Source organism: Oncorhynchus keta, unplaced genomic scaffold, assembly GCF_023373465.1.
Source record: "Oncorhynchus keta strain PuntledgeMale-10-30-2019 unplaced genomic scaffold, Oket_V2 Un_scaffold_3208_pilon_pilon, whole genome shotgun sequence".
Lineage (NCBI taxonomy): Eukaryota > Metazoa > Chordata > Actinopteri > Salmoniformes > Salmonidae > Oncorhynchus > Oncorhynchus keta.
Window position 1 is genome coordinate 171,796 of NW_026290915.1, and position 21,395 is coordinate 193,190.

Here is a 21,395-nt window from a genome sequence, read left to right on the forward strand (position 1 = left end):
TAGGTGAACACACCTCTGCTCCTGTCATACTGTAGATGGTCTCCTTCTCTGGGTGAACACACCTCTGCTCCTGTCATACTGTAGATGGTCTCCTTCTCTGCTCCTGTTATACTGTAGATGGTCTCCTTCTCTGGGTGAACACACCTCTGCTCCTGTCATACTGTAGATGGTCTCCTTCTCTGCTCCTGTCATACTGTAGATGGTCTCCTTCTCTGCTCCTGTCATACTGTAGATGGTCTCCTTCTCTGGGTGAACACACCTCTGCTCCTGTCATACTGTAGATGGTCTCCTTCTCTGGGTGAACACACCTCTGCTCCTGTCATACTGTAGATGAACACACCTCTGCTCCTGTCATACTGTAGATGGTCTCCTTCTCTGCTCCTGTCATACTGTAGATGGTCTCCTTCTCTGCTCCTGTCATACTGTAGATGGTCTCCTTCTCTGCTCCTGTCACTGTAGATGGTCTCCTTCTCTGCTCCTGTTATACTGTAGATGGTCTCCCTCTGCTCCTGTCATACTGTAGATGGTCTCCTTCTCTGCTCCTGTCATACTGTAGATGGTCTCCTTCTCTGCTCCTGTCATACTGTAGATGGTCTCCTTCTCTGCTCCTGTCATGGTCTCCTTCTCTGCTCCTGTCATACTGTAGATGGTCTCCTTCTCTGGGTGAACACACCTCTGCTCCTGTCATACTGTAGATGGTCTCCTTCTCTGGGTGAACACACCTCTGCTCCTGTCATACTGTAGATGGTCTCCTTGAACACACCTCTGCTCCTGTCATACTGTAGGATGAACACACCTCTGCTCCTGTCATACTGTAGATGGTCTCCTTCTCTGGGTGAACACACCTCTGCTCCTGTCATACTGTAGATGGTCTCCTTCTCTGGGTGAACACACCTCTGCTCCTGTCATACTGTAGATGGCCTCCTTCTCTGGGTGAACACACCTCTGCTCCTGTTATACTGTAGATGGCCTCCTTCTTTGTACTCGAGGATATCATTGATAATCTGCCTGTAAATTCCATACACATTTTTTGCAAAATGGCCCACTTCAATCATTGCACCTTTGGTCAGGGAGTCTCAATTTTGGAGCAACTCCTGGCCTGCATCCTGCCACCTTCTTCACCATTCCCCTCTGAGGATGCATTGTAACCTACACCTGGACCATCAGACACTGTCACATTCTATATTGTGACAGTGTGACCAACATGAATAAAAGGGGAGATACAGGAGTGCCCGGAATCATTCCCACACAGGCAGAGGGACCATATGAATGTCTAATTATGGTCATTTATCACGAAGTAGTTTGTGTTGTGAACTACTACTCCTGTAGTCAACTTTGTTTTTTATTAAGGGTAGATTTAGTGCAGTTTAATGTATTTTAGTGTTTAGTAATTGGTAGCTTTGTAAACTATATTTTCAAAGTAACTTCCCCAACCCTGCAGTGCCAGAGATGATAGAAACAGAAGTCCTTCATAATCTAGCTACTGGGAAGGCTTTTTGAAACAGAGCTCAAAAGTACCCCGTTCTCGCGTAACCATAGCAACAGCCTCCAGTGCTGTCAAGATGGCGGACGAAGAAAACACACTAACTGTGAGGATAATTTACTTGCTATGATTTGGAATTACAATGGTAAACCGAATAAAATCTGCAATGTCTTGGATAAAACTAGCTGGGATGTTTGTTGTTAGCAGTGTAATATGTCTAGAAACGCCTTGCTTAGCATTCTCCAGCTCTAGCTAGCTGAAAACACAGCAGCTAGCTTACGACTAGCTTGTTAATGCTAGCAAAGTCGTTACAGCAGTAATTGTTGACGTTACAGCTCCGTATGGGGCCATGGCTAAAAAAGGGATCCATCTTTTGTCAAATTAACGTCAAAAGTTGGAAGGTTTTGCATTTTAACTAACCCTAACCCCTTACCTAATCTTAACCTAATTATCACAACATGCTACATTAACAGGTTTTGTTTAGCTCGATAACTGTCGATAATTCGTGTACATTCAAATCAAATAGTTAAATGATTTATCTTGCGTTCTTAATGAAGACCAATATTACTGGACGCCACAAGCAGATGTGAAGTCGTCATTACTAGTCGGCGACACGTTATTTTTGGACAGAAAACACTGCGGGTGAAAGTGTTGCTGGAGCCAGCCTTCTTAAGGTACTTTCGTTACTGCATTTGGTAAATAATGCTGTAGTGAAATTGCAATAGAGCATGCCGAGTCTACTTTCTAGTTGTCTGAATAATTTCACTCAAAATATACGCCTGAGCAGACAACGGTATGACGTTGAACGACAGCACAGACGACGACGGTTTTTGCGTACTGACGGAAGAAGCAGCAATCGAGGATGCAACATGCTTTCGAGGTGTGTGGAAGCGGGGTCGAAGACCCGGTGAAGATGTTTGCAGTATGATGTTGGATGATTTTGACGACGATCAAAGGCGCAAACAGTTCCGCATGACTCAGACCACATTTGAACACCTTGCACAGTTAGTAGAGTCTGGGAACTAAACAGACCACCAATGTCTGAAACACAATTGAATACCGTCTGCTCTATTTTTGGTGGTGGTGTGCAACACCAAGCGAGCACCAGATTATTTAAAGTTAATTTGGAGTCGGTGTTTCCACTGTTTGCATCATTCTGAAGACAAGTACACCCGCTGTATTTCGCTACCCGGTGGTAAAGGCATCCTAGCCACCATCTGTGGGTTTAAGCAGCTTGGTATCCAATGTGCTGGTGACCATCGGTGAGACACACATCCCCATCACTGCCTCAAAATAATATCCAAAGGACTACTTGAACAGCAAAGGGCAGCATTATTCTGTGTTGCAGGCTGTTGCTGATCACAATCTTAGGTAAGTGTTCTGCTGCTCATCTAATTTCTGTTTTGACAAACAAATAGAGGCCATGTTACCACTTGGTGATATAAGCCACATTTGAGCAGTTTGTCTTTTTCTAGCTTCACTGATGTCTATATGCGGGCATCTTTTCCCCCAGGAAGTATGTGATTAAACATCTGATTTTGCTTCAGTTATAGAGAATAAGAATATAACTAAAAACCTCTGCAAGCATAGTAATGACCTATTTACTGCATCTATACAATTGTTTCTGAATCTACAATTATTCTCCTCTTCCACAGAGTTCAGCGATTGTCATTGGTGTAGAGATGCCAGTTCATCCGGTAGGAGACCCTGAAGAGGTGGTTAATGACAGGCTTTTCCCAGGACACATCTCTGAATAACCACCAGCAGAAGTTTAATGACCACCTGAGTTCTGCCAGGGTGGCTATTGACAACGTCTTAGGACACTTGAAGGACACTCAGAGAGATGTTTGGTGAAGTGCATCGACGTTAAGTTGACGACAGACACTGTAACGGCTTGTTGCATACTGCACAATGTGTGCAAACTGAAGAAATAATTGTTTCTGGCTGAATGGAACCGGAACATCATTGGCCAAGATCATCAGCAGACAGAGGCTAAGCTCACAGAGCAAGACCATAGTTTACTACAAGGGCCAGTGGAGGAAAGTGTTGCTACTGTACGGGATGCAATTCGGACCTCTTTACATGACACCATCATAACCGTGCACTGATGTTTTAGCTTTGTGGTGCAAGTTGTTTGTGATTACTGTTAAGTATCGCGGTGCTCAAGTTGTGGCTATGCCAAAAATAACATTTTGTAACAATGTGAATTTGCAGTGCAACATTTAAAAAAAAATGTTTTTGCTTGATTTTTTTTTTTCACGTGAATGTTATGTTACATTACTTTACACTTTTAAGATGTTTTTATGTGAATACTTTGTTCTTGTAAGAGCTCCTCAATAAATGGGTTTTATGAACATGTGTAGAGCAAAGTCATCGCAATGCAATTTAGTCCAATCAAATCAACACTCAATGAATTGAATAACATATTTTAGACTTAATTGAATATTTTAAACTCACACAAAAAACCTATCGGTGATAGAAAATGTAACAAATAAACTTGGCAACAAAGCTCAGACAAATCTTGCATTTTAACAAATACCAAACACAGTATTTTGTATTTATTCCGGATCCCCATTGGCTGCAGCTACTCTTCCTGGGCTCCAATCACAATTACAGAGAGTAGTGTGCAACAATGTGTTATTGTTACACACTACTGTTGATGTTGCTGTATTGTAGATATGTTATGTTAAAGTGAGTTATAAGGGAAGCGAAAGCCCCACAACAAAAGGTGGTGAAAGAGGTAATGAGTGTATTAAAGCTCCTACATAAACGGACACAGGCATGTCGTCTCTAGATCCATGCCATGCCTAGTAAAGGGACTGCTAGCTGCATCAAACTCACTAAGTGTTCTAGTCTACCAAAGATGGCTGTATGTCACCAAAATAGTCTGATGGTCCAGGTGTAGTGTATAATGGCTGTCTGTGACTAAAAAGGTCTGATGGTCCAGGTGTGGTGTATAATGGCTGTCTGTGACTAAAAAGGTCTGATGGTCCATGTGTGGTGTATAATGGCTGTCTGTGACTAAAAAGGTCTGATGGTCCAGGTGTAGTGTATAATGGCTGTCTGTGACTAAAAAGGTCTGATGGTCCAGGTGTAGTGTATAATGGCTGTCTGTGACTAAAAAGGTCTGATGGTCCAGGTGTGGTGTATAATGGCTGTCTGTGACTAAAAAGGTCTGATGGTCCGGGTGTAGTGTATAATGGCTGTCTGTGACTAAAAAGGTCTGATGGTCCAGGTGTGGTGTATAATGGCTGTCTGACTAAAAAGGTCTGATGGTCCAGGTGTGGTGTATAATGGCTGTCTGTGACTAAAAATGTCTGATGGTGCAGGTGTGGTGTATAATGGCTGTCTGTGACTAAAAAGGTCTGATGGTCCAGGTGTAGTGTATAATGGCTGTCTGTGACTAAAAAGGTCTGATGGTCCAGGTGTAGTGTATAATGGCTGTCTGTGACTAAAAAGGTCTGATGGTCCAGGTGTGGTGTATAATGGCTGTCTGTGACCAAATTAGTCTGATGGTCCAGGTGTAGTGTATAATGGCTGTCTGTGACTAAAAGGTCTGATGGTCCAGGTGTGGTGTATAATGGCTGTCTGTGACCAAATTAGTCTGATGGTCCAGGTGTAGTGTATAATGGCTGTCTGTGACCAAATTAGTCTGATGGTCCAGGTGTAGTGTATAATGGCTGTCTGTGACCAAATTAGTCTGATGGTCCAGGTGTGGTGTATAATGGCTGTCTGTGACCAAATTAGTCTGATGGTCCAGGTGTAGTGTATAATGGCTGTCTGTGACCAAATTAGTCTGATGGTCCAGGTGTAGTGTATAATGGCTGTCTGTGACCAATGATGGTCCAGGTGTAGTGTATAATGGCTGTCTGTGACCAATAGAGTATGATGGTCCAGGTGTAGTGTATAATGGCTGTCTGTGACCAATAGAGTATGATGGTCCAGGTGTAGTGTATAATGGCTGTCTGTGACCAATAGAGTATGATGGTCCAGGTGTAGTGTATAATGGCTGTCTGTGACCAAATTAGTCTGATGGTCCAGGTGTAGTGTATAATGGCTGTCTGTGACCAAATTAGTCTGATGGTCCAGGTGTAGTGTATAATGGCTGTCTGTGACCAAATTAGTCTGATGGTCCAGGTGTAGTGTATAATGGCTGTCTGTGACCAAATTAGTCTGATGGTCCAGGTGTAGTGTATAATGGCTGTCTGTGACCAATAGAGTATGATGGTCCAGGTGTAGTGTATAATGGCTGTCTGTGACCAATAGAGTATGATGGTCCAGGTGTAGTGTATAATGGCTGTCTGTGACCAGTATGATGGTCCAGGTGTAGTGTATAATGGCTGTCTGTGACCAATAGAGTATGATGGTCCAGGTGTAGTGTATAATGGCTGTCTGTGACCAATAGAGTATGATGGTCCAGGTGTAGTGTATAATGGCTGTCTGTGACCAATAGAGTATGATGGTCCAGGTGTAGTGTATAATGGCTGTCTGTGACCAATAGAGTATGATGGTCCAGGTGTAGTGTATAATGGCTGTCTGTGACCAATAGAGTATGATGGTCCAGGTGTAGGTTACAATGCATCCTCAGAGGGGAATGGTGAAGAAGGTGGCAGGATGCAGGCCAGGAGTTGCTCCAAAATTGAGACTCATTGATCTCCCTCTTTTTCAGCTCCCAGTGGCGTCTGAGACGAAGAAACGCCAAGCTCCAAAAGGTAAATGTCTAATAACTTAACAGTGACTACAGTTTTCCATTGAAATGTCACATAAACCTGTGTTTTAACATGACAGTGGAGGGCATTAGTTATAGAAAAAAAAATATATGATGCTACAGGCCTATTTATTAAGGGGAAATGGTTTGGCTAACTGACAGCATTTACTAAGGTCACCCTAATCAAAATTACTCTTGACATCCAGGTTCCCTCCCATAATTAAAAAATGCTCCAGCATAAAAAATGCTCCAGCATAACAGTGTCTGTACGTAATAGAACGTCAGTTTGACAGAAGAACTACGTCACTGCCTACCAGTGGAGACTGTTGAGTGGAGGACGGCTCAAAATAATGGCTGGAATGCAGTCATTGGAATGGCATCAAACACATGTTTGATGTCTTTAATAGCATTCCATTGACTCCATTCCAGCCATTATTATGAGCCGTCCTCCGCTCAGCAGCATCCGCTGCTGCCAAGTCACTGCCTTTTCCGCTTGAATAAAATACAAAATAGCTAGCAAGGTGAAGATCACGTAGGTTATTTTTTATGAGTGCATTTCACAAGTGGCTAGTTTGCATTAACTGCTTTAAATGTTTTGCATGCACAAACTTTGGTTTCGAATCACGACATTCTGGCATATCTGCTTCGTGATCTGGCATGTCTGCTTTGTGATCTGTCTGAAGAGGACCCCGTTATCGTAGTTGCCAAAACAGTCCGTCAGTTGAAACCTGACCCTCAGTGTTGCATAGGGACGAGACTAAGTCAAAATGCCAGAATTGAATTAATGCTCGCTGCAGTGGGTTACAGACTTTAAACATGTATTTTATTTGACTAAAGAGGGCGCCCTTACCCTTTTTCTAACGTTTAAGCTGACAGAAACTTGCAACCATATTCCAGAACACAGTAAAAAATATATAGGCCTAGTATTCATATAGAATAGCTTGTAGATATTGTTTTCATCCATCCCACAGAAGTTGACCTTTTTAATAAAATGTTTAAAAGGCCATGATATCACCCTTAGGCCCCCTCATACATCACCCACTGTATTTTGTGTGCCAACTCATATTGTTGTGCAGCCCACTACAGAAGTCACGTTATTGATACAAAGCAATTGTAGGAGAAACACTAACGCACAGCTCTTCCAATTGACCTCAATTTCCTAAGAGGTGACAAGTTGAAGAGTGAACTTGATCCTCTTCAGGGGTCTTTTAATCCCAGCAGGCTTTTCTTCAAGCATTCTGCTCCAACTTATCCTCTTTGCTCAGCTGGACTTTTTTGTTGTGGTGAAAAGAATAATACAAAGCTGTCTCCTCTCTCTACACATTACTGAGATCATGCATACAATGAGAGGATTTTTGTTGTGGGGATGAAACCTTTTTGCTGGCTATATTTGGACGGTTCCATGCTGGGTTCATCTTCCTATTGCTGCTTCTCTCTTTATTGTCCCATGAAGACATGTCACAGACAAACCCCCCTTCCCTCCTCAAAATCTGCCCAGCTTTAGTAAGAGTGGACTTAAAGTGCCACAGGGCTGCAGCTGAAACCCAGAGACAAGAATATTATTGCTGTCTCGGCAGGAGCCAAAGCGGATTAAGCCCACAAATAAGGCCACTCCAAATCTGATGCGGCAAATATGAGAGGGGGATGCCGTCTCCATGCACTGCAGTCTACCACTCAGCGAACAGGGGAAAAGGGAAGGCTTTCTCTGTGGGGTTAGAGTGGGCTTCCAGTCGAGGTTCTTGCTGTAAGAAACTGGAGCTCCGACTTAACAATTGGCGAGATAAAACAGAGGGGAGCTTTGGTGTAAATCACAGTTTTTCCACAGGCACTAACCTAACAACATCCACCCAATACCCTGTAGTGTAGTCTCAGGCAGCTTCATTTCATATAGCCAGTGTCCTATTGCTGCCTCACAGGTAGGTACAAGATAACAGGATTACTGAAATCAAAGAAGTCACTCTATTTGGAATTACAATGGCAGCTATCTTGAATACAATTGTGTTCTGCTAGAGAAAAGGTTTCCAGTACTGTTATACAGAAGCATGGTTGGCATGGCCATCTTAGCTCAACAAATATATCCTACTGTATTGAATTTCATGTTCCCCATTGTCTGTCTGTCTGTAGCATGTGCTCCTTCTCATTCCTGTCAGGAGCACTGAGCTTGTTAAAGACATGGTTGCCTGGGCAACAAGGATAATATCTTAAAGGCAGAGGCGTAATAAAACAACATCATTGTCTGTAACTAACAATTAGCAGTACTACAACTATTATCTAACTTACTTATTATGTCTGAGGAAAGTAGCCCGGAGGGTTTTTGTTGGAAAATGTTGCATCAGTCCTTGTCTTATTAAAGACAGATGCAGAGCACCGTAGTTTCAGGTAATAAAATGACCATAACTTTTAAAGAGAGAGCATTTTCAATGATAATTCAGAAGAGACTATAAATATTTCTTAATTTAATTACGTATCTTATTGATATTTCTACATTTCTTTCTTTTTACTTTTTTGTATTATTGTTTTGTATTGCTAGGTATTACTGCACTGTTGTAGCTAGAAACACAAGCATTTCCCTGCACCTGCGATAACATCTGCAAATCTGTGTACGCGACCAATAAACTTTGATTTGAGATAGTATAACATGAAATGGCCATTCACTGGCAGCATGACTCAACTCATATACAGTAATGTCAGCTTCAGTTGTTCTGAGAGGTCAGAATGAGACCGTTTTTTCTGTACTTGATTTCTGACCACGTCATGGATTGTTCTATTAAATATATTCTTATCAGTGCGGGTCAACAAGGGCCTTAAATGAGAAAGGGTGGAGGGGTTTGTTTGGTATCGGGCCAATATGCCGTCTCCTCATCACCCCTGAATGTCTACTCTGCCTCTCCTCCTCAGCTCCGGAACTTCCCATTCTGGAGAGGAGAAACTGGCTCATCCACCTGCACTACATCCGCAAAGACTATGAGATCTGCAAGGTAGGACCCCCCCCGCCGCGCTGTCTCTCCCGGTGGTCTGGTCCAGTCCCTGACTGTCATTCATTCCCCCTTGTTTAATGTGCATTGGTGTCACACTGACCTTTCTGTCAGCCTAGACAGCATGCAAGTAATGAATGAAGGCATCAAGGGCTCCCTCCCCCTCACTTTGTCTTAGTGTCTTCTGCTGAGAAGACAGTGATGTAATCTTCTGTTTCAAGCTGTGTTCTGTCTGGAAATTTGAAAATGCTACTAGCGCATGCTATTTTTCTCCTACCCTGCATGCGTAGTTAAATAAATAAAATAATGAATGAACCCACTACACAATCTCAGAAGTACAGTTTTGTAACAACAGCTGTTATAACACTTGTTGTGGGTGAAAATGGGAATGAACCAAGCATGTTGGTTTACTACAGGTAACTGCCAAAATAAAGGAAACACTTAAGTAAATGAGAGATACAAAGTATATTGAAATGGGTGATTCTACACAGGAGTGGTTCCTGAGTTAATTAAGCAATTAACATCCCATCATGCTTAGGGTCATGTATAAAATGTTTTGGCTACCATGGCCATGCCCCCCATAGGATGACAATGGCCCCATCCACAGGGAACGAGTGGTCACTGAATGGTTTGATGAGCATGGAAACCATATACCATGGCCATCTCAGTCACCAGATCTCAACCTAATTGAACACTTACACTTATTGGAGATTCTGGAGCGGCGCCTGAGACAGTGTTTTCCACCACCATCAACAAAACACCAAATTATGGAATTTCTTGTGGAAGAATGGTGTCGCATCCCTCCAATAGAGTTCCAGACAATTCTAGAATATATGCCAAGATGCATTGAAGCTGTTCTGGCTTGGGGTGGCCTAACGCCCTATTAAATCAAATCAAATTTTATTGATCACTTACACATGGTTAGCAGATGTTAATGCGAGTGTAGCGAAATGCTTGTGCTTCTAGTTCCGACTGTGCAGTAATATCTAACAAGTAATCTAACAATTTCACAACAACTACCAAGTGTAAAGGAATGAATAAGAATAATGTACATATAAATATATGGATGAGCGATGGCTGAACGGCATAGGCAAGATGCAGTAGATGGTATAGAGTACAGTAAAAACAAATGAAATGAGTAATGTAGGGTATTTAAACATTATATAACATGGCATTGTTTAAAGTGACTAGTGATACATTTATTACATCCAATTTTTAATTATTAAAGTGGCTAGAGATTTGAGTCAGTATGTTGGCAGCAGCCACTCAATGTTAGTGGTGGCTGTTTAACAGTCTGATGGCCTTGAGATAGAAGCTGTTTTTCAGTCTCTCGGTCCCAGCTATGATGCACCTGTACTGACCTCGCCTTCTGGATGATAGCGGGGTGAACAGGCAGTGGCTCGGGTGGTTGTTCTCTTCTTTTTGGCCTTCCTGTGACATCAGGTGGTGTAGGTGTCCTGGAGGGCAGGTAGTTTGCCCCCAGGGATGCATTGTGAAGACCTCACTACCCTCTGGAGAGCCTTACGGTTGTGGGCGGAGCAGTTGCCATACCAGGCGGTGATGCAGCCCGAAAGGATGCTCTCAATTGTGCATCTGTAAAAGTTTGTTAGTGTTTTTGGTGACAAGCCAAATTTCTTCAGCCTCCTGAGGTTGAAGAGGTGCTGTTGAGCCTTCTTCACCACGCTGTCTTTGTGGCTGGACCATTTCAGTTTGTCCGTGATGTTTACGCCGAGGAACTTAATGTGGATAAGGGGGTGTTCCCTCTGCTGTTTCCTGAAGTCCACGATCCTCTCCTTTGTTTTGTTGACGTTGAGTGTGAGGTTATTTTCCTGACACAACACTCCAAGGGCCCTCACCTCCTCCCTGTATTGCGTCTCGTCGTTGTTGGTAATCAAGCCTACCACTGTAGTGTCGTCTGCAAACTTGATGATTGAGTTAGAGGCGTGCATGGCCACGCTGTCATGGGTGAACAGGGAGTACAGGAGAGGGCTGAGAACGCACCCTTGTGGGGTCCCAGTGTTGAGGGGTGGAGATGTTGTTTCCCATCCTCACCACCTGGGGTTGGCCCGTCAGAAAGTCCAGGACCCAGATGCACAGGGCGAGGTCGAGGACCAGGGTCTCAAGCGTAATGACGAGTTTGGAGGGTACTATGGTGTTAAATGCTGAGCTGTAATCGATGAACATAGGTATTACATAGGTATTCCTCTTGTCCAGGTGGGTTAGGGCAGTGTGATTGCGATTGCGTCGTCTGTGGACCTATTGGGGCGGTAAGCAAATCAGATTGGGTCTAGGGTGTCAGGTAGGGTAGAGTGATATGATCCTTGACTAGTCTCTGAAAGCACTTCATGATGACGGAAGTGAGTGCTACGGGGCGATAGTCGTTTCGCTCAGTTACCTTAGCTTTCTTGGGAACAGGAACAAGGGTGGCCCTCTTGAAGCATATGGGAACAGCAAACTGGGATAGGGATTGATTGAATATGTCCGTAAACACCCCAGCCAGCTGGTCTGTGCATTGTCTGGGCCGTGGCAGCGTCTGCTTGCGAGGGTTAACACGTTTAAATGTTTTACTCACGTTGGCTGCGGTGAAGGAGAGCCCGCAGGTTTTGGTAACAGGCCGTGTCAGTGGCACTGTATTGTCCTCAAAGCGAGCAAAGACACTTTTAAAAGGTATTTTTTACATTATTTTGCCAGTTACCTGTATGTCTGTCTTAGTTGTCATAGGAATGCTTTATCTGTCAATCACAAAATTGAGTGTAGCCAATGTATTAGTCTTCCTTGCCAGACTCATGGCACTCCACCCCAGTGTGTTGGCGATACTGGCTGTGGGAAGAGACTACCAACTTAGGAAATACTATTGATATTCAGTTCTTGCAATATTCTTGTAACATCAGTTTGCTCTAGGAGCAGAGATCATGTTTGTTGTTTCCCAAAGGCAATGATCAAAGAGCAGCTACAGGAGACCCAGGGAATGTGTGAATATGCCATATATGTACAAGGTAAGAAGCCATACTACATAACGTTCCACATCCCTCATCATGTGTTCATCACGTTCAAACGGTTTATCCCAACCACAACAGAGCTCTAGTCTATTCCAGTCAAAACCAAGCGTTAGATGTAACATTTCCTCCCCCAAAAAAGGCTTCTACCCCCTACTGCGCCTTAGAATTTAATGTGTCGGTTTAACGCCTTTTCATGCTAACATAAAAGCCTGTTTTCTTGCAATGAAGCGCTAATCTTGCGTCTGGAGGGGCAGATCCAGCCATCCCTGGAGCTGTTCCAGAGTTGTGCCATCCTCAATCCCACCAGCCCCGACAACCTCAAACAAGTGGCCCGATCACTGTGAGTAGAGAGTACCCCTGCCTCAGCGAGACACTGCTGTTAATCAGATCACTCTACAGGCCCAGGCCAGGAAAAGGTCATACAGAATATAATAACGATATAAGATTGTGTTCGTGCAGGGTTCCTTACAAGATCAAAGTAGTTTATATGGTATGAGGGATGGGAACTGTTCGGCATCCGCCTTGGTGATGCACGTCTACCATTTTGCAGCAGAATACCCACCGGACATTAGCTGATTTAGGAGATGTTGAATTTAGGGTTACTCTGTGCGTGTACTTCCATTTATAGTTGTTTATGCATCTTTTTGTCCTTCAGTTTTCTGTTGGGGAAACACAAGGCAGCCATTGAGGTTTATCAGGAAGCTGGGAAGCTCAATGAGAAAGACTGGGTAAGAGAAAAGATTGTGGTTTCCTCTACTCGGGAGAGTTGCTTATCTTTGGCCTTTTCCTGTAACCATTGGCATCGTAAGATTTATCCATCAGCATTGCTCTTCCTGGATTTACACACTGCTTCTCAGCTATAGGGTTTAAGAGTGGAACAATGAACTATATGCATAGTCAGACATTTTAATTTGTGTTGTAGCTCCATATAGCCACTCTGATATTTTTCTCACTCCAGGAGATCAACCATAATCTGGGTGTATGCTATTCCTTCATAAAAGACTTCCAAAATGTAAGTATGAGCTGGATTTTGACACACTGTTCATAAGGATGTAATTAGACTAAAGGGTTATTTTATCATTCAAATGTCAATATGAAATGGCGTCTCAGCCAGTGTACAAGTATTTGACGGTGGATGATGGAGTAGAGATACTGTATCTGTTGTATTCCAGTCTGAACAGCAGTTGAATGCAGCCCTGCAGTTGAAAAAACACGACAGGACATTCATGACACTGGGAAAGGTCCACTTGTTGGCGGGAGACACGGACAAAGCCATCGAAGTGTACAAGAGTGCAGTGGAGTAAGTTTGTTACAAGTTCAAACAAACTGTTCTAAAAGTTGGGAAACTTTGCACCACTTCTAATATGCCCTAGAAAATATCCTAAGGGACATTTGTTTTTTTAAAGAATTGTGAATAGGTGACATTTACGGAGAACATTCACTGTAATTAAGTTGTTTCAAAGAAGTTCATCCTCATGGAAGAAAACGTAGGTTTGTTGAAAGGTTGCTTTGTTATTAAAAACCCAATGTGTTAGTTTTTAATACTAGAGGAACAACTTTCACTGAACTTACATGATTCAAAAAACTGGAAGCACTAAAGCCTTCATTAGGGAATAGTTGTTTAATAATAGAGCGATGATAATATATACGAGTTTTAGACAACCTTTTCACAGTAATGATTATGCCGCAGAAGGGTAATTTTCCCTACATAGCTATTAATGATGTTCATTTAAGATGGAATAAAAGAGTAGTAAAAAATCCCTAAAGACGAAGAAAACATGCTGTGCTTTGAACAGTGGGATCTGTTCCTCGTTGTAATCACACTAGTTTTACATTTTCTACTCTAAAATTGTTGATTTCAATCGTCTAAACAACTGAATCAGGCTCACTTATCATCTCTGACTGAAGGCCACTCATGGCCTTGTTCAACGTACTGTACAAAGTCCAAATCTATTTCAATACTCTCACTAGCATATTACGAAGCAATACATTTGTTTGTGCATCCATACTAGCAAATAGTATTTTAGTATGAGTAAGTCAGTATGGATATTAGTATGGATATAGGGTCAAAGCCCAAATATCCATTAAATAATCGTCCTATCCAGGGCAGCGGAGGAAATAAGGTAATGGCAAAGGTCAGTGTATATATGGGGTCGCCTTTCCGTGTTCATTATTACTACTGCCTATTGGGTAAATTAATTCATCAAGATGCCCAGCTACTCGGTTTGCTTTTAATTAGACTAACCACTGTGAGCCTTAATTCAACCTCACCCCTCCTCTCAGGGCTCCTTCTTTAAGTCTTTTCTTCCCCCCCCAGTCATAATTAATACTCTGCAATTATGCTGAAACAAACCCATTAAATAATCAGCAAATTCCAAGCTCCATTCTTCCATTTGCATTAGGCAAAGTGTAGATAGACATTATTATGTGTAATTGCAGGCGTGAAGGTGATATTAGAGGTGTCTTTCCCTCTGTATAGGTTCTCTCCAGAGAATGCAGAGTTGCTGACCACTCTGGGGCTCCTGTATCTGCAGGTGGGTCTGCAATCAACTCTGAACACACTCTTAAGAGTGAAATGTTTTTTTTTATTCGGGAATGGGTTAGTATATTATGTTGTGTCCCAAAAAAATGTACATTTTATTTTTCCAGAATGGTGATGTTTGTTCGCGCTGATTGTTGATAATCTTTCACAGTTGGGAAAATACCAAAAAGCATTTGAACATCTCGGGAATGCACTTACTTATGACCCTAATAACTATAAGGTAAGTGGCCACCATTTTATAAGCTTGTTTTGTTTTTTATAAACCCCTGACACCAATGTACTGTATAACTGCAACATTGAATCTGATGTACTGTATGTGTATAATGTACTGTAGGGTTCCCCAACTGGTGACACAAATCCGTTTTATTTGGCCGCCCAAGTTTTCTGAGTAAAAAATGTCTTTCCCCCAAAAATGTATACACATATATATATATATATATAAGGCACACCTTTTAATTGAAATGTATTCCAGGTGACTACCTCATGAAGCTGGTTGAGAGAATGCCCAGAGTGTGCAAAGCTGTCATCAAGGCAAAGGGTGGCTACTTTGAAGAATCTAAAATGTTTATTTGTTTAACACTTTTTGTGTTATTTCATAGTGTTGATGTCTTCACTATTATTCTACAATGTAGAAAATTGTAAAAATTAAGAAAAACCCTTGAATGAGTGGGTGTCCAAACTTTAGACTGGTACTGTAGTTGATGATCCCTGCAGCTGAATCTAGTTGGTGATCCCTGCAGCTGAATCTAGTTGGTGATCCCTGCAGCTGAATCTAGCTGGTGATCCCTGCAGCTGAATCTAGCTGGTGATCCCTGCAGCTGAATCTAGTTGGTGATCCCTGCAGCTGAATCTAGTTGGTGATCCCTGCAGCTGAATCTAGTTGGTGATCCCTGCAGCTGAATCTAGTTGTGATCCCTGCAGCTGAATCTAGTTGGTGATCCCTGCAGCTGAATCTAGTTGGTGATCCCTGCAGCTGAATCTAGTTGGTGATCCCTGCAGCTGAATCTAGTTGGTGATCCCTGCAGCTGAATCTAGCTGGTGATCCCTGCAGCTGAATCTAGTTGGTGATCCCTGCAGCTGAATCTAGTTGGTGATCCCTGGCAGCTGAATCTAGTTGGTGATCCCTGCAGCTGAATCTAGTTGGTGATCCCTGCAGCTGAATCCAGTTCTGTGATCCCTGCAGCTGAATCTAGTTGGTGATCCCTGCAGCTGAATCTAGTTTGTGATCCCTGCAGCTGAATCTAGCTGGTGATCCCTGCAGCTGAATCTAGTTGATGATCCCTGCAGCTGAATCTAGTTGGTGATCCCTGCAGCTGAATCTAGTTGGTGATCCCTGCAGCTGAATCTCAGTTGGTGATCCCTGCAGCTGAATCTAGTTTGTGATCCCTGCAGCTGAATCTAGTTGTGATCCCTGCAGCTGAATCTAGTTTGTGATCCCTGCAACTGAATCTAGTTGGTGATCCCTGCAGCTGAATCTAGTTGGTGATCCCTGCAGCTGAAGAGTTGATGATCCCTGCAGCTGAATCTAGTTGGTGATCCCTCAAATGACATCTAGCTTGAAGGACAGTTGAATCTAGTTTGTGATCCCTGCAACTGTCTAGTTGGTGATCCCTGCAGCTGAATCTAGTTTGTGATCCCTGCAGCTGAATCAGGCCCTCAGCTGCAGCTGAATCTAGTTGGTGATCCCTGCAGCTGAATCTAGTTGACTGATCCCTGCAGCTGAATCTAGTTGGTGATCCCTGCAGCTGAATCTAGCTGGTGATCCCTGCAGCTGAATCTAGTTGGTGATCCCTGCAGCTGAATCTAGTTGGTGATCCCTGCAGCTGAATCTAGCTGGTGATCCCTGCAGCTGAATCTAGCTGGTGATCCCTGCAGCTAAATCTAGTTGGTGATCCCTGCAGCTGAATCTAGCTGGTGATCCCTGATGTACAGTATGTCAGTTATGTGTATGTGTCCCTACTAGGCCATCCTGGCAGCAGGCAGTATGATGCAGACCCATGGGGACTTTGATGTGGCCATGAACAAGTACCGCGTGGCAGCGTGCATGGTCCCCGAGAGCCCTCCGCTCTGGAACAACATCGGCATGTGCTTCTTTGGCAAGAAGAAATATGTAGCAGTGCGTATTCTCATATTTCATGTACTGTACATATAAAATGGTGTCAAGGACAGATGTATGTCATATGATAGATCAAATATGACAGACGTCATATCTTTCCATGGCATCAAAGGGGCATACTAAGACTACAGTACACTACAGTACCTCAAATGACAGTTTAAGGACAGTTGTTGTTTTGTTGTCTAGCCATGTTAAACCCCTCTCCTTTCCCGTGTCCTTTCTGTGTGAACCAGGCCATCAGCTGCCTGAAGCGGGCCCACTACCTGTCTCCGTTTGACTGGAAGGTACTGTACAACCTGGGCCTGGTGCACCTCACCATGCAGCAGTATGCCTCTGCCTTCTACTTCCTCAGCGCTGCCACCAACCTGCAGCCCCACCTGGGAGAACTCTACATGCTACTAGCAGGTAACACTAGGCTGGCCTGGGAGAACTCTACATGCTACTAGCAGGTAACACTAGCCTGGCCCGGGAGAACTCTACATGCTACTAGCAGGTAACACTAGCTGGCCTGGGAGAACTCTACATGCTACTAGCAGGTAACACTAGGCTGGCCTGGGAGAACTCTACATGCTACTAGCAGGTAACACTAGGCTGGCCTGGGAGAACTCTACATGCTACGAACAGGTAACACTAGCATGGCCTGGGAGAACTCTACATGCTACTAGCAGGTAACACTAGGCTGGCCTGGGAGAACTCGACATGCTACTAACAGGTAACACTAGGCTGGCCTGGGAGAACTCTACATGCTACTAGCAGGTAACACTAGGCTGGCCTGGGAGAACTCTACATGCTACTAGCAGGTAACACTAGGCTGGCCTGGGAGAACTCTACATGCTACTAGCAGGTAACACTAGGCTGGCCTGGGAGAACTCTACATGCTACTAGCAGGTAACACTAGCCTGGCCCGGGAGAACTCTACATGCTACTAGCAGGTAACACTAGCATGGCCTGGGAGAACTCTACATGCTACTAGCAGGTAACACTAGCCTGGCCTGGGAGAACTCTACATGCTACTAGCAGGTAACACTAGCCTGGCCTGGGAGAACTCTACATGCTACTAGCAGGTAACACTAGCCTGCCCGGCCTGCTCCCATCTGAATTGGCTTTATGTGCCACTTTCCCCAGATACAGATCCAGCCCAGTCCTTTAAGTCCAAGACCAGGCTAAATCTGTGCCTAGGGCATTATGAGTACTATGTAACTTGCAACCTTAAATATTTGGTTCAAGGTACCACATTGCATTCCCTTATATTTACCCTGGAATAGTGTTAATGTAATGGGATCTGTTTTATAATGTGTTTATGGATGTTTACAGGTTTCTATAGGTTTTATAGGTTTAGTTTTTGTAGTTCCCACTGAACTGACCACTCTCCTCTTTCAGTTGCACTGACCAATCTGGAGGACGTGGACAATGCCAGGAGATCCTATGAACAAGCTGTGGCTTTAGACCAGTAAGTTCCTCCCAATCGAACTTCCATATAGTTTGAACTTTTGTCCTGAGTCAATCCACGTAGTTCAAGTTGTGTTGAATGTAATTCATTTAAAATGAGACTGAGATACGATATTTCCACGAGCAGCACCGCAGGCCGAGGGGGAGGAGCAGAATCTGTGGATTGGTGTCAAACACAGGGTTTCCAGGTGTTTAATGCCATTCCATTTGCGCCGTTCCGGACATTATTATGTGCCATCCTCCCCTCAGCAGCCTCCTGTGATCAGAATACCTCACGCTTTAATGCTCTTAGTTGTTGCGGACATCAACCCAATATTGCTGTTTACTTCGTACATCGCTGACTCTACCTTTGATTACTGATCTACCTATCTATCTCAAGCCCATCTGTTTTGACTGGCTCCGTGTTCCTCCCAGGTCCAACCCTCTGGTCAACCTGAACTTTGCCATTCTGCTGTACAACCACGGGGACAAGAAGGGAGCCCTGCAACAGTACCAGGAGATGGAAAGGAAAGTCAACATACTGAAGGACAGCAACACCGAGTTTGACCCTGAGGTACAATACAGTAGCTTCCTCTCTATACTCTGTCTGACATGGCACATACAGTGTAGGTCAAACACAGGAGGTTGGTGGCACCTTAATCGGGGAGAACAGGCTTGTGGTATTGACTGGAGTGGAATAAGTTGAATGGTATGAAATACATGGTTTGATGCCATTCCATTTGCTCTGTTTCTGGCCATTAATATGAGCCGTCCTCCCTTCAGCAGCTTCTTGTGAGCTCAAACTACTGATGGAAGAGAGAAACGTTTGCCAATGTTGCATTAACGTGATGTTGATGTTAATATGACGCATTTAATGTAATACAGTATGGTCAGTATATTGTACCACATTCTCGCTTCGGCTTAATAATATCAACAACAATAAATGCCCTCTTCAATTTCTTGACTTTTCCAAATACAGCCATTTTGTTTCCTTAGCTAATGGACATGGCTCAGAAGATGGCCACTGCCTTGCAGGTGGGAGAGAGCCTGGAGTGGACCAAGCCGGTCAAAGACCCCAAGTCTAAGCAGCGCTCGGCTGGGGCCCCCAGTAAAACCCCTGGCAGCTCCCAGCAGCCGCTAGGCACCAACCAGGCCCTGGAGCAGGCCATGTCCTCCGCCGCAGGCTACAACAAGAGCATCACACTCCCCACAGGTAACACATCACACCATCCTTATATTTTTTTATGCATTTTCCGTGATAGTTGGGTAAACGCTCGCTTAACATAGTGTTTACCCTCCACTACACTACTGGTAATTAACTAGGGTATATGAATGAGATAGATACGTGTCAAGTTAACATAATAATATGATCTTGTCAGTAGACTGTTAACTTGAATCACATCTCTGAGAGCTCCTTGAAGTGTAACACCAATACAACATTAACTCTTTACAGAACACTGCATATACTTTAGTTACATTTTCAATATCTAATACCTGTCTCTCAGGAGTGTCCCCCCACAGCCAGCCCACGCCCCCCTCCCTGGCCTTGGAGGAGGAGCCTGATGTGGAGACCACCCCCACCCGAGCCCCTCAGCCAGAAGAGTCAGACCCCTCCACCACCATGCCCCCTCTGGCAGCCAAACCCAAAGTCAAGAAGAACAAGTTGAAGCAAGAGCTGAACTAGACTAGACGTCCCGTATCTAGTCCACAGGCCTGTAGTGTATCATCACGCCCAGAATGTCACTCAGCTTATCTAGTCCACAGGCCTGTAGTGTATCATCACGCCCAGAATGTCACTCAGCTTATCTAGTCCACAGGCCTGTAGTGTATCATCACGCCCAGAATGTCACTCAGTTTATCTAGTCCACAGGCCTGTAGTGTATCATCACACCAAGAATGTCACTCAGCTTATCTAGTCCACAGGCCTGTAGTGTATCATCACTCCCAGAATGTCACTCAGCTTATCTAGTCCACAGGCCTGTAGTGTATCATCACTCCCAGAATGTCACTCGGTCTCTATTCATTTTAGTTTTCATCAAGAATAGTTAGTCGAAGGCCACAAGGCCACTAGCTTTTTGATTTAGCTTGTTACAAAGTGCTTTATGTTGCTCTTTCTTAATGGTCTTACTAACCAAGGTGAGCCAGCCAGAGGTGTCATAATGAGTTGACTTCCTGATCATCAAAGGCCTTGACATGATCTCTTTTCAGTAGTTTCAGATACTTCCTGTTCAACTTTCTCTATCTGGCTGTGTCAAATGCAGCATTTGTTTTTTTCTACTTAGCCTTGGTCAGTGGCAGGTCTGGATTATTGTTTATAATGACACTAAATATACATTCCTCCATTTAAGTAACCTCTAAGATATGACAATCATGAATGAGATGAGGGAAATAAAGATTGTAGTGTTTTATACCTAATATATGGATTTATCAAGGGCCTTTTTTTAACTATTGTGGAATTTTAAGATGTTTAGAAATTGTGATGTTTGACAGAAGATGTGTATTTATTGTTGCAAAATCCAAAGTGCCATGAAGGTGATTGATAGTGTTCTGCTCTTTATTTTAGTCAGAGTAGTGTTCGGCTAAATGCGACACGGTTGGTTGGGTAAACCATGCTGGCGTGATCAGTAGCCTTGTCTGAGACTAAAAACTTGACTTTAGCTCAGCGGCTAACAGTTGTGACACGCAGAAGACTCATTTGTGTAAGTGTGTGTGAACGTGCATGTAAGATACAGGTAACTGACTAAATAAACGATACATCAAATTAAATGTTATGTCACATGCGCCGTGTAAACCTTACCGTGAACAAGCCCTACCAACAATGCAGTTCAATAAATAGTTAAGAAAATATTTACTAAATAAACACGTTTTTTTATCGAATCAAAAAGTAACACAAGAAATGTACATAACAATAACGAGGCCATATACAGGGGTTACTGGTTAGTCGAGGTAATTTGTAAAGAGACTATGCATAGATAATAAACAGCGAGTAGCAGCAGTGTAAAAACAAAAGGGGAGGGTCAATGTAAATGGTCCGGGTGGCCATTTGTGTCTTGGTGTCTTAATAGGGAGTTTGGCCAGCTGCAATCTACCGGTGTCTGGAACTCTATCCGAGGGATGCGAAACCATTCTTCCAAGAGAAAATAC

At 43.6% G+C, this 21,395-nt stretch overlaps 1 protein-coding gene and 1 long non-coding RNA gene across 3 annotated transcripts; both read left to right on the forward strand.

Annotated features, from left to right (window-relative positions):
• The first annotated feature begins 1,521 nt into the window (after positions 1 to 1,521).
• Positions 1,522 to 21,017, forward strand: LOC118374594 (Bardet-Biedl syndrome 4 protein-like). Of its 2 annotated transcripts, none has more exons than XM_052515863.1 (16): positions 1,522 to 1,589; positions 6,153 to 6,195; positions 9,090 to 9,169; positions 12,099 to 12,162; positions 12,394 to 12,505; positions 12,821 to 12,893; positions 13,124 to 13,177; positions 13,338 to 13,465; positions 14,645 to 14,699; positions 14,859 to 14,927; positions 16,671 to 16,823; positions 17,057 to 17,228; positions 18,204 to 18,273; positions 18,687 to 18,825; positions 19,248 to 19,464; positions 19,757 to 21,017. In XM_052515863.1, exons 1-16 carry the CDS (start codon positions 1,563 to 1,565, stop codon positions 19,933 to 19,935), a joined length of 1,635 nt encoding a protein of 544 aa, XP_052371823.1. In that variant the 5' UTR covers positions 1,522 to 1,562; the 3' UTR covers positions 19,936 to 21,017. The 2 variants fall into 2 exon arrangements, with proteins under 2 accessions (XP_052371823.1, XP_052371824.1); XM_052515864.1 differs by having other exon boundaries at positions 1,552 to 1,628.
• LOC127928674 (uncharacterized) lies at positions 1,639 to 3,841 on the forward strand. Its single transcript, XR_008131768.1, has 2 exons — positions 1,639 to 2,854; positions 3,139 to 3,841. It is a non-coding gene; the product is annotated as an uncharacterized LOC127928674 (long non-coding RNA).
• Positions 21,018 to 21,395: the final 378 nt, after the last annotated feature.

Bases quoted from the DNA above. Each gene is read 5' to 3' on its own strand.
- LOC118374594 (XM_052515863.1), top strand. From the start codon at position 1,563: ATGGCGGACGAAGAAAACACACTAACT. The intron at 9,170-12,098 runs GTAGGACCCCCC...TGTTTCCCAAAG, and splicing joins AAGACTATGAGATCTGCAAG to GCAATGATCAAAGAGCAGCT. The intron at 14,928-16,670 runs GTAAGTGGCCAC...TGTCCCTACTAG, and splicing joins ATGACCCTAATAACTATAAG to GCCATCCTGGCAGCAGGCAG.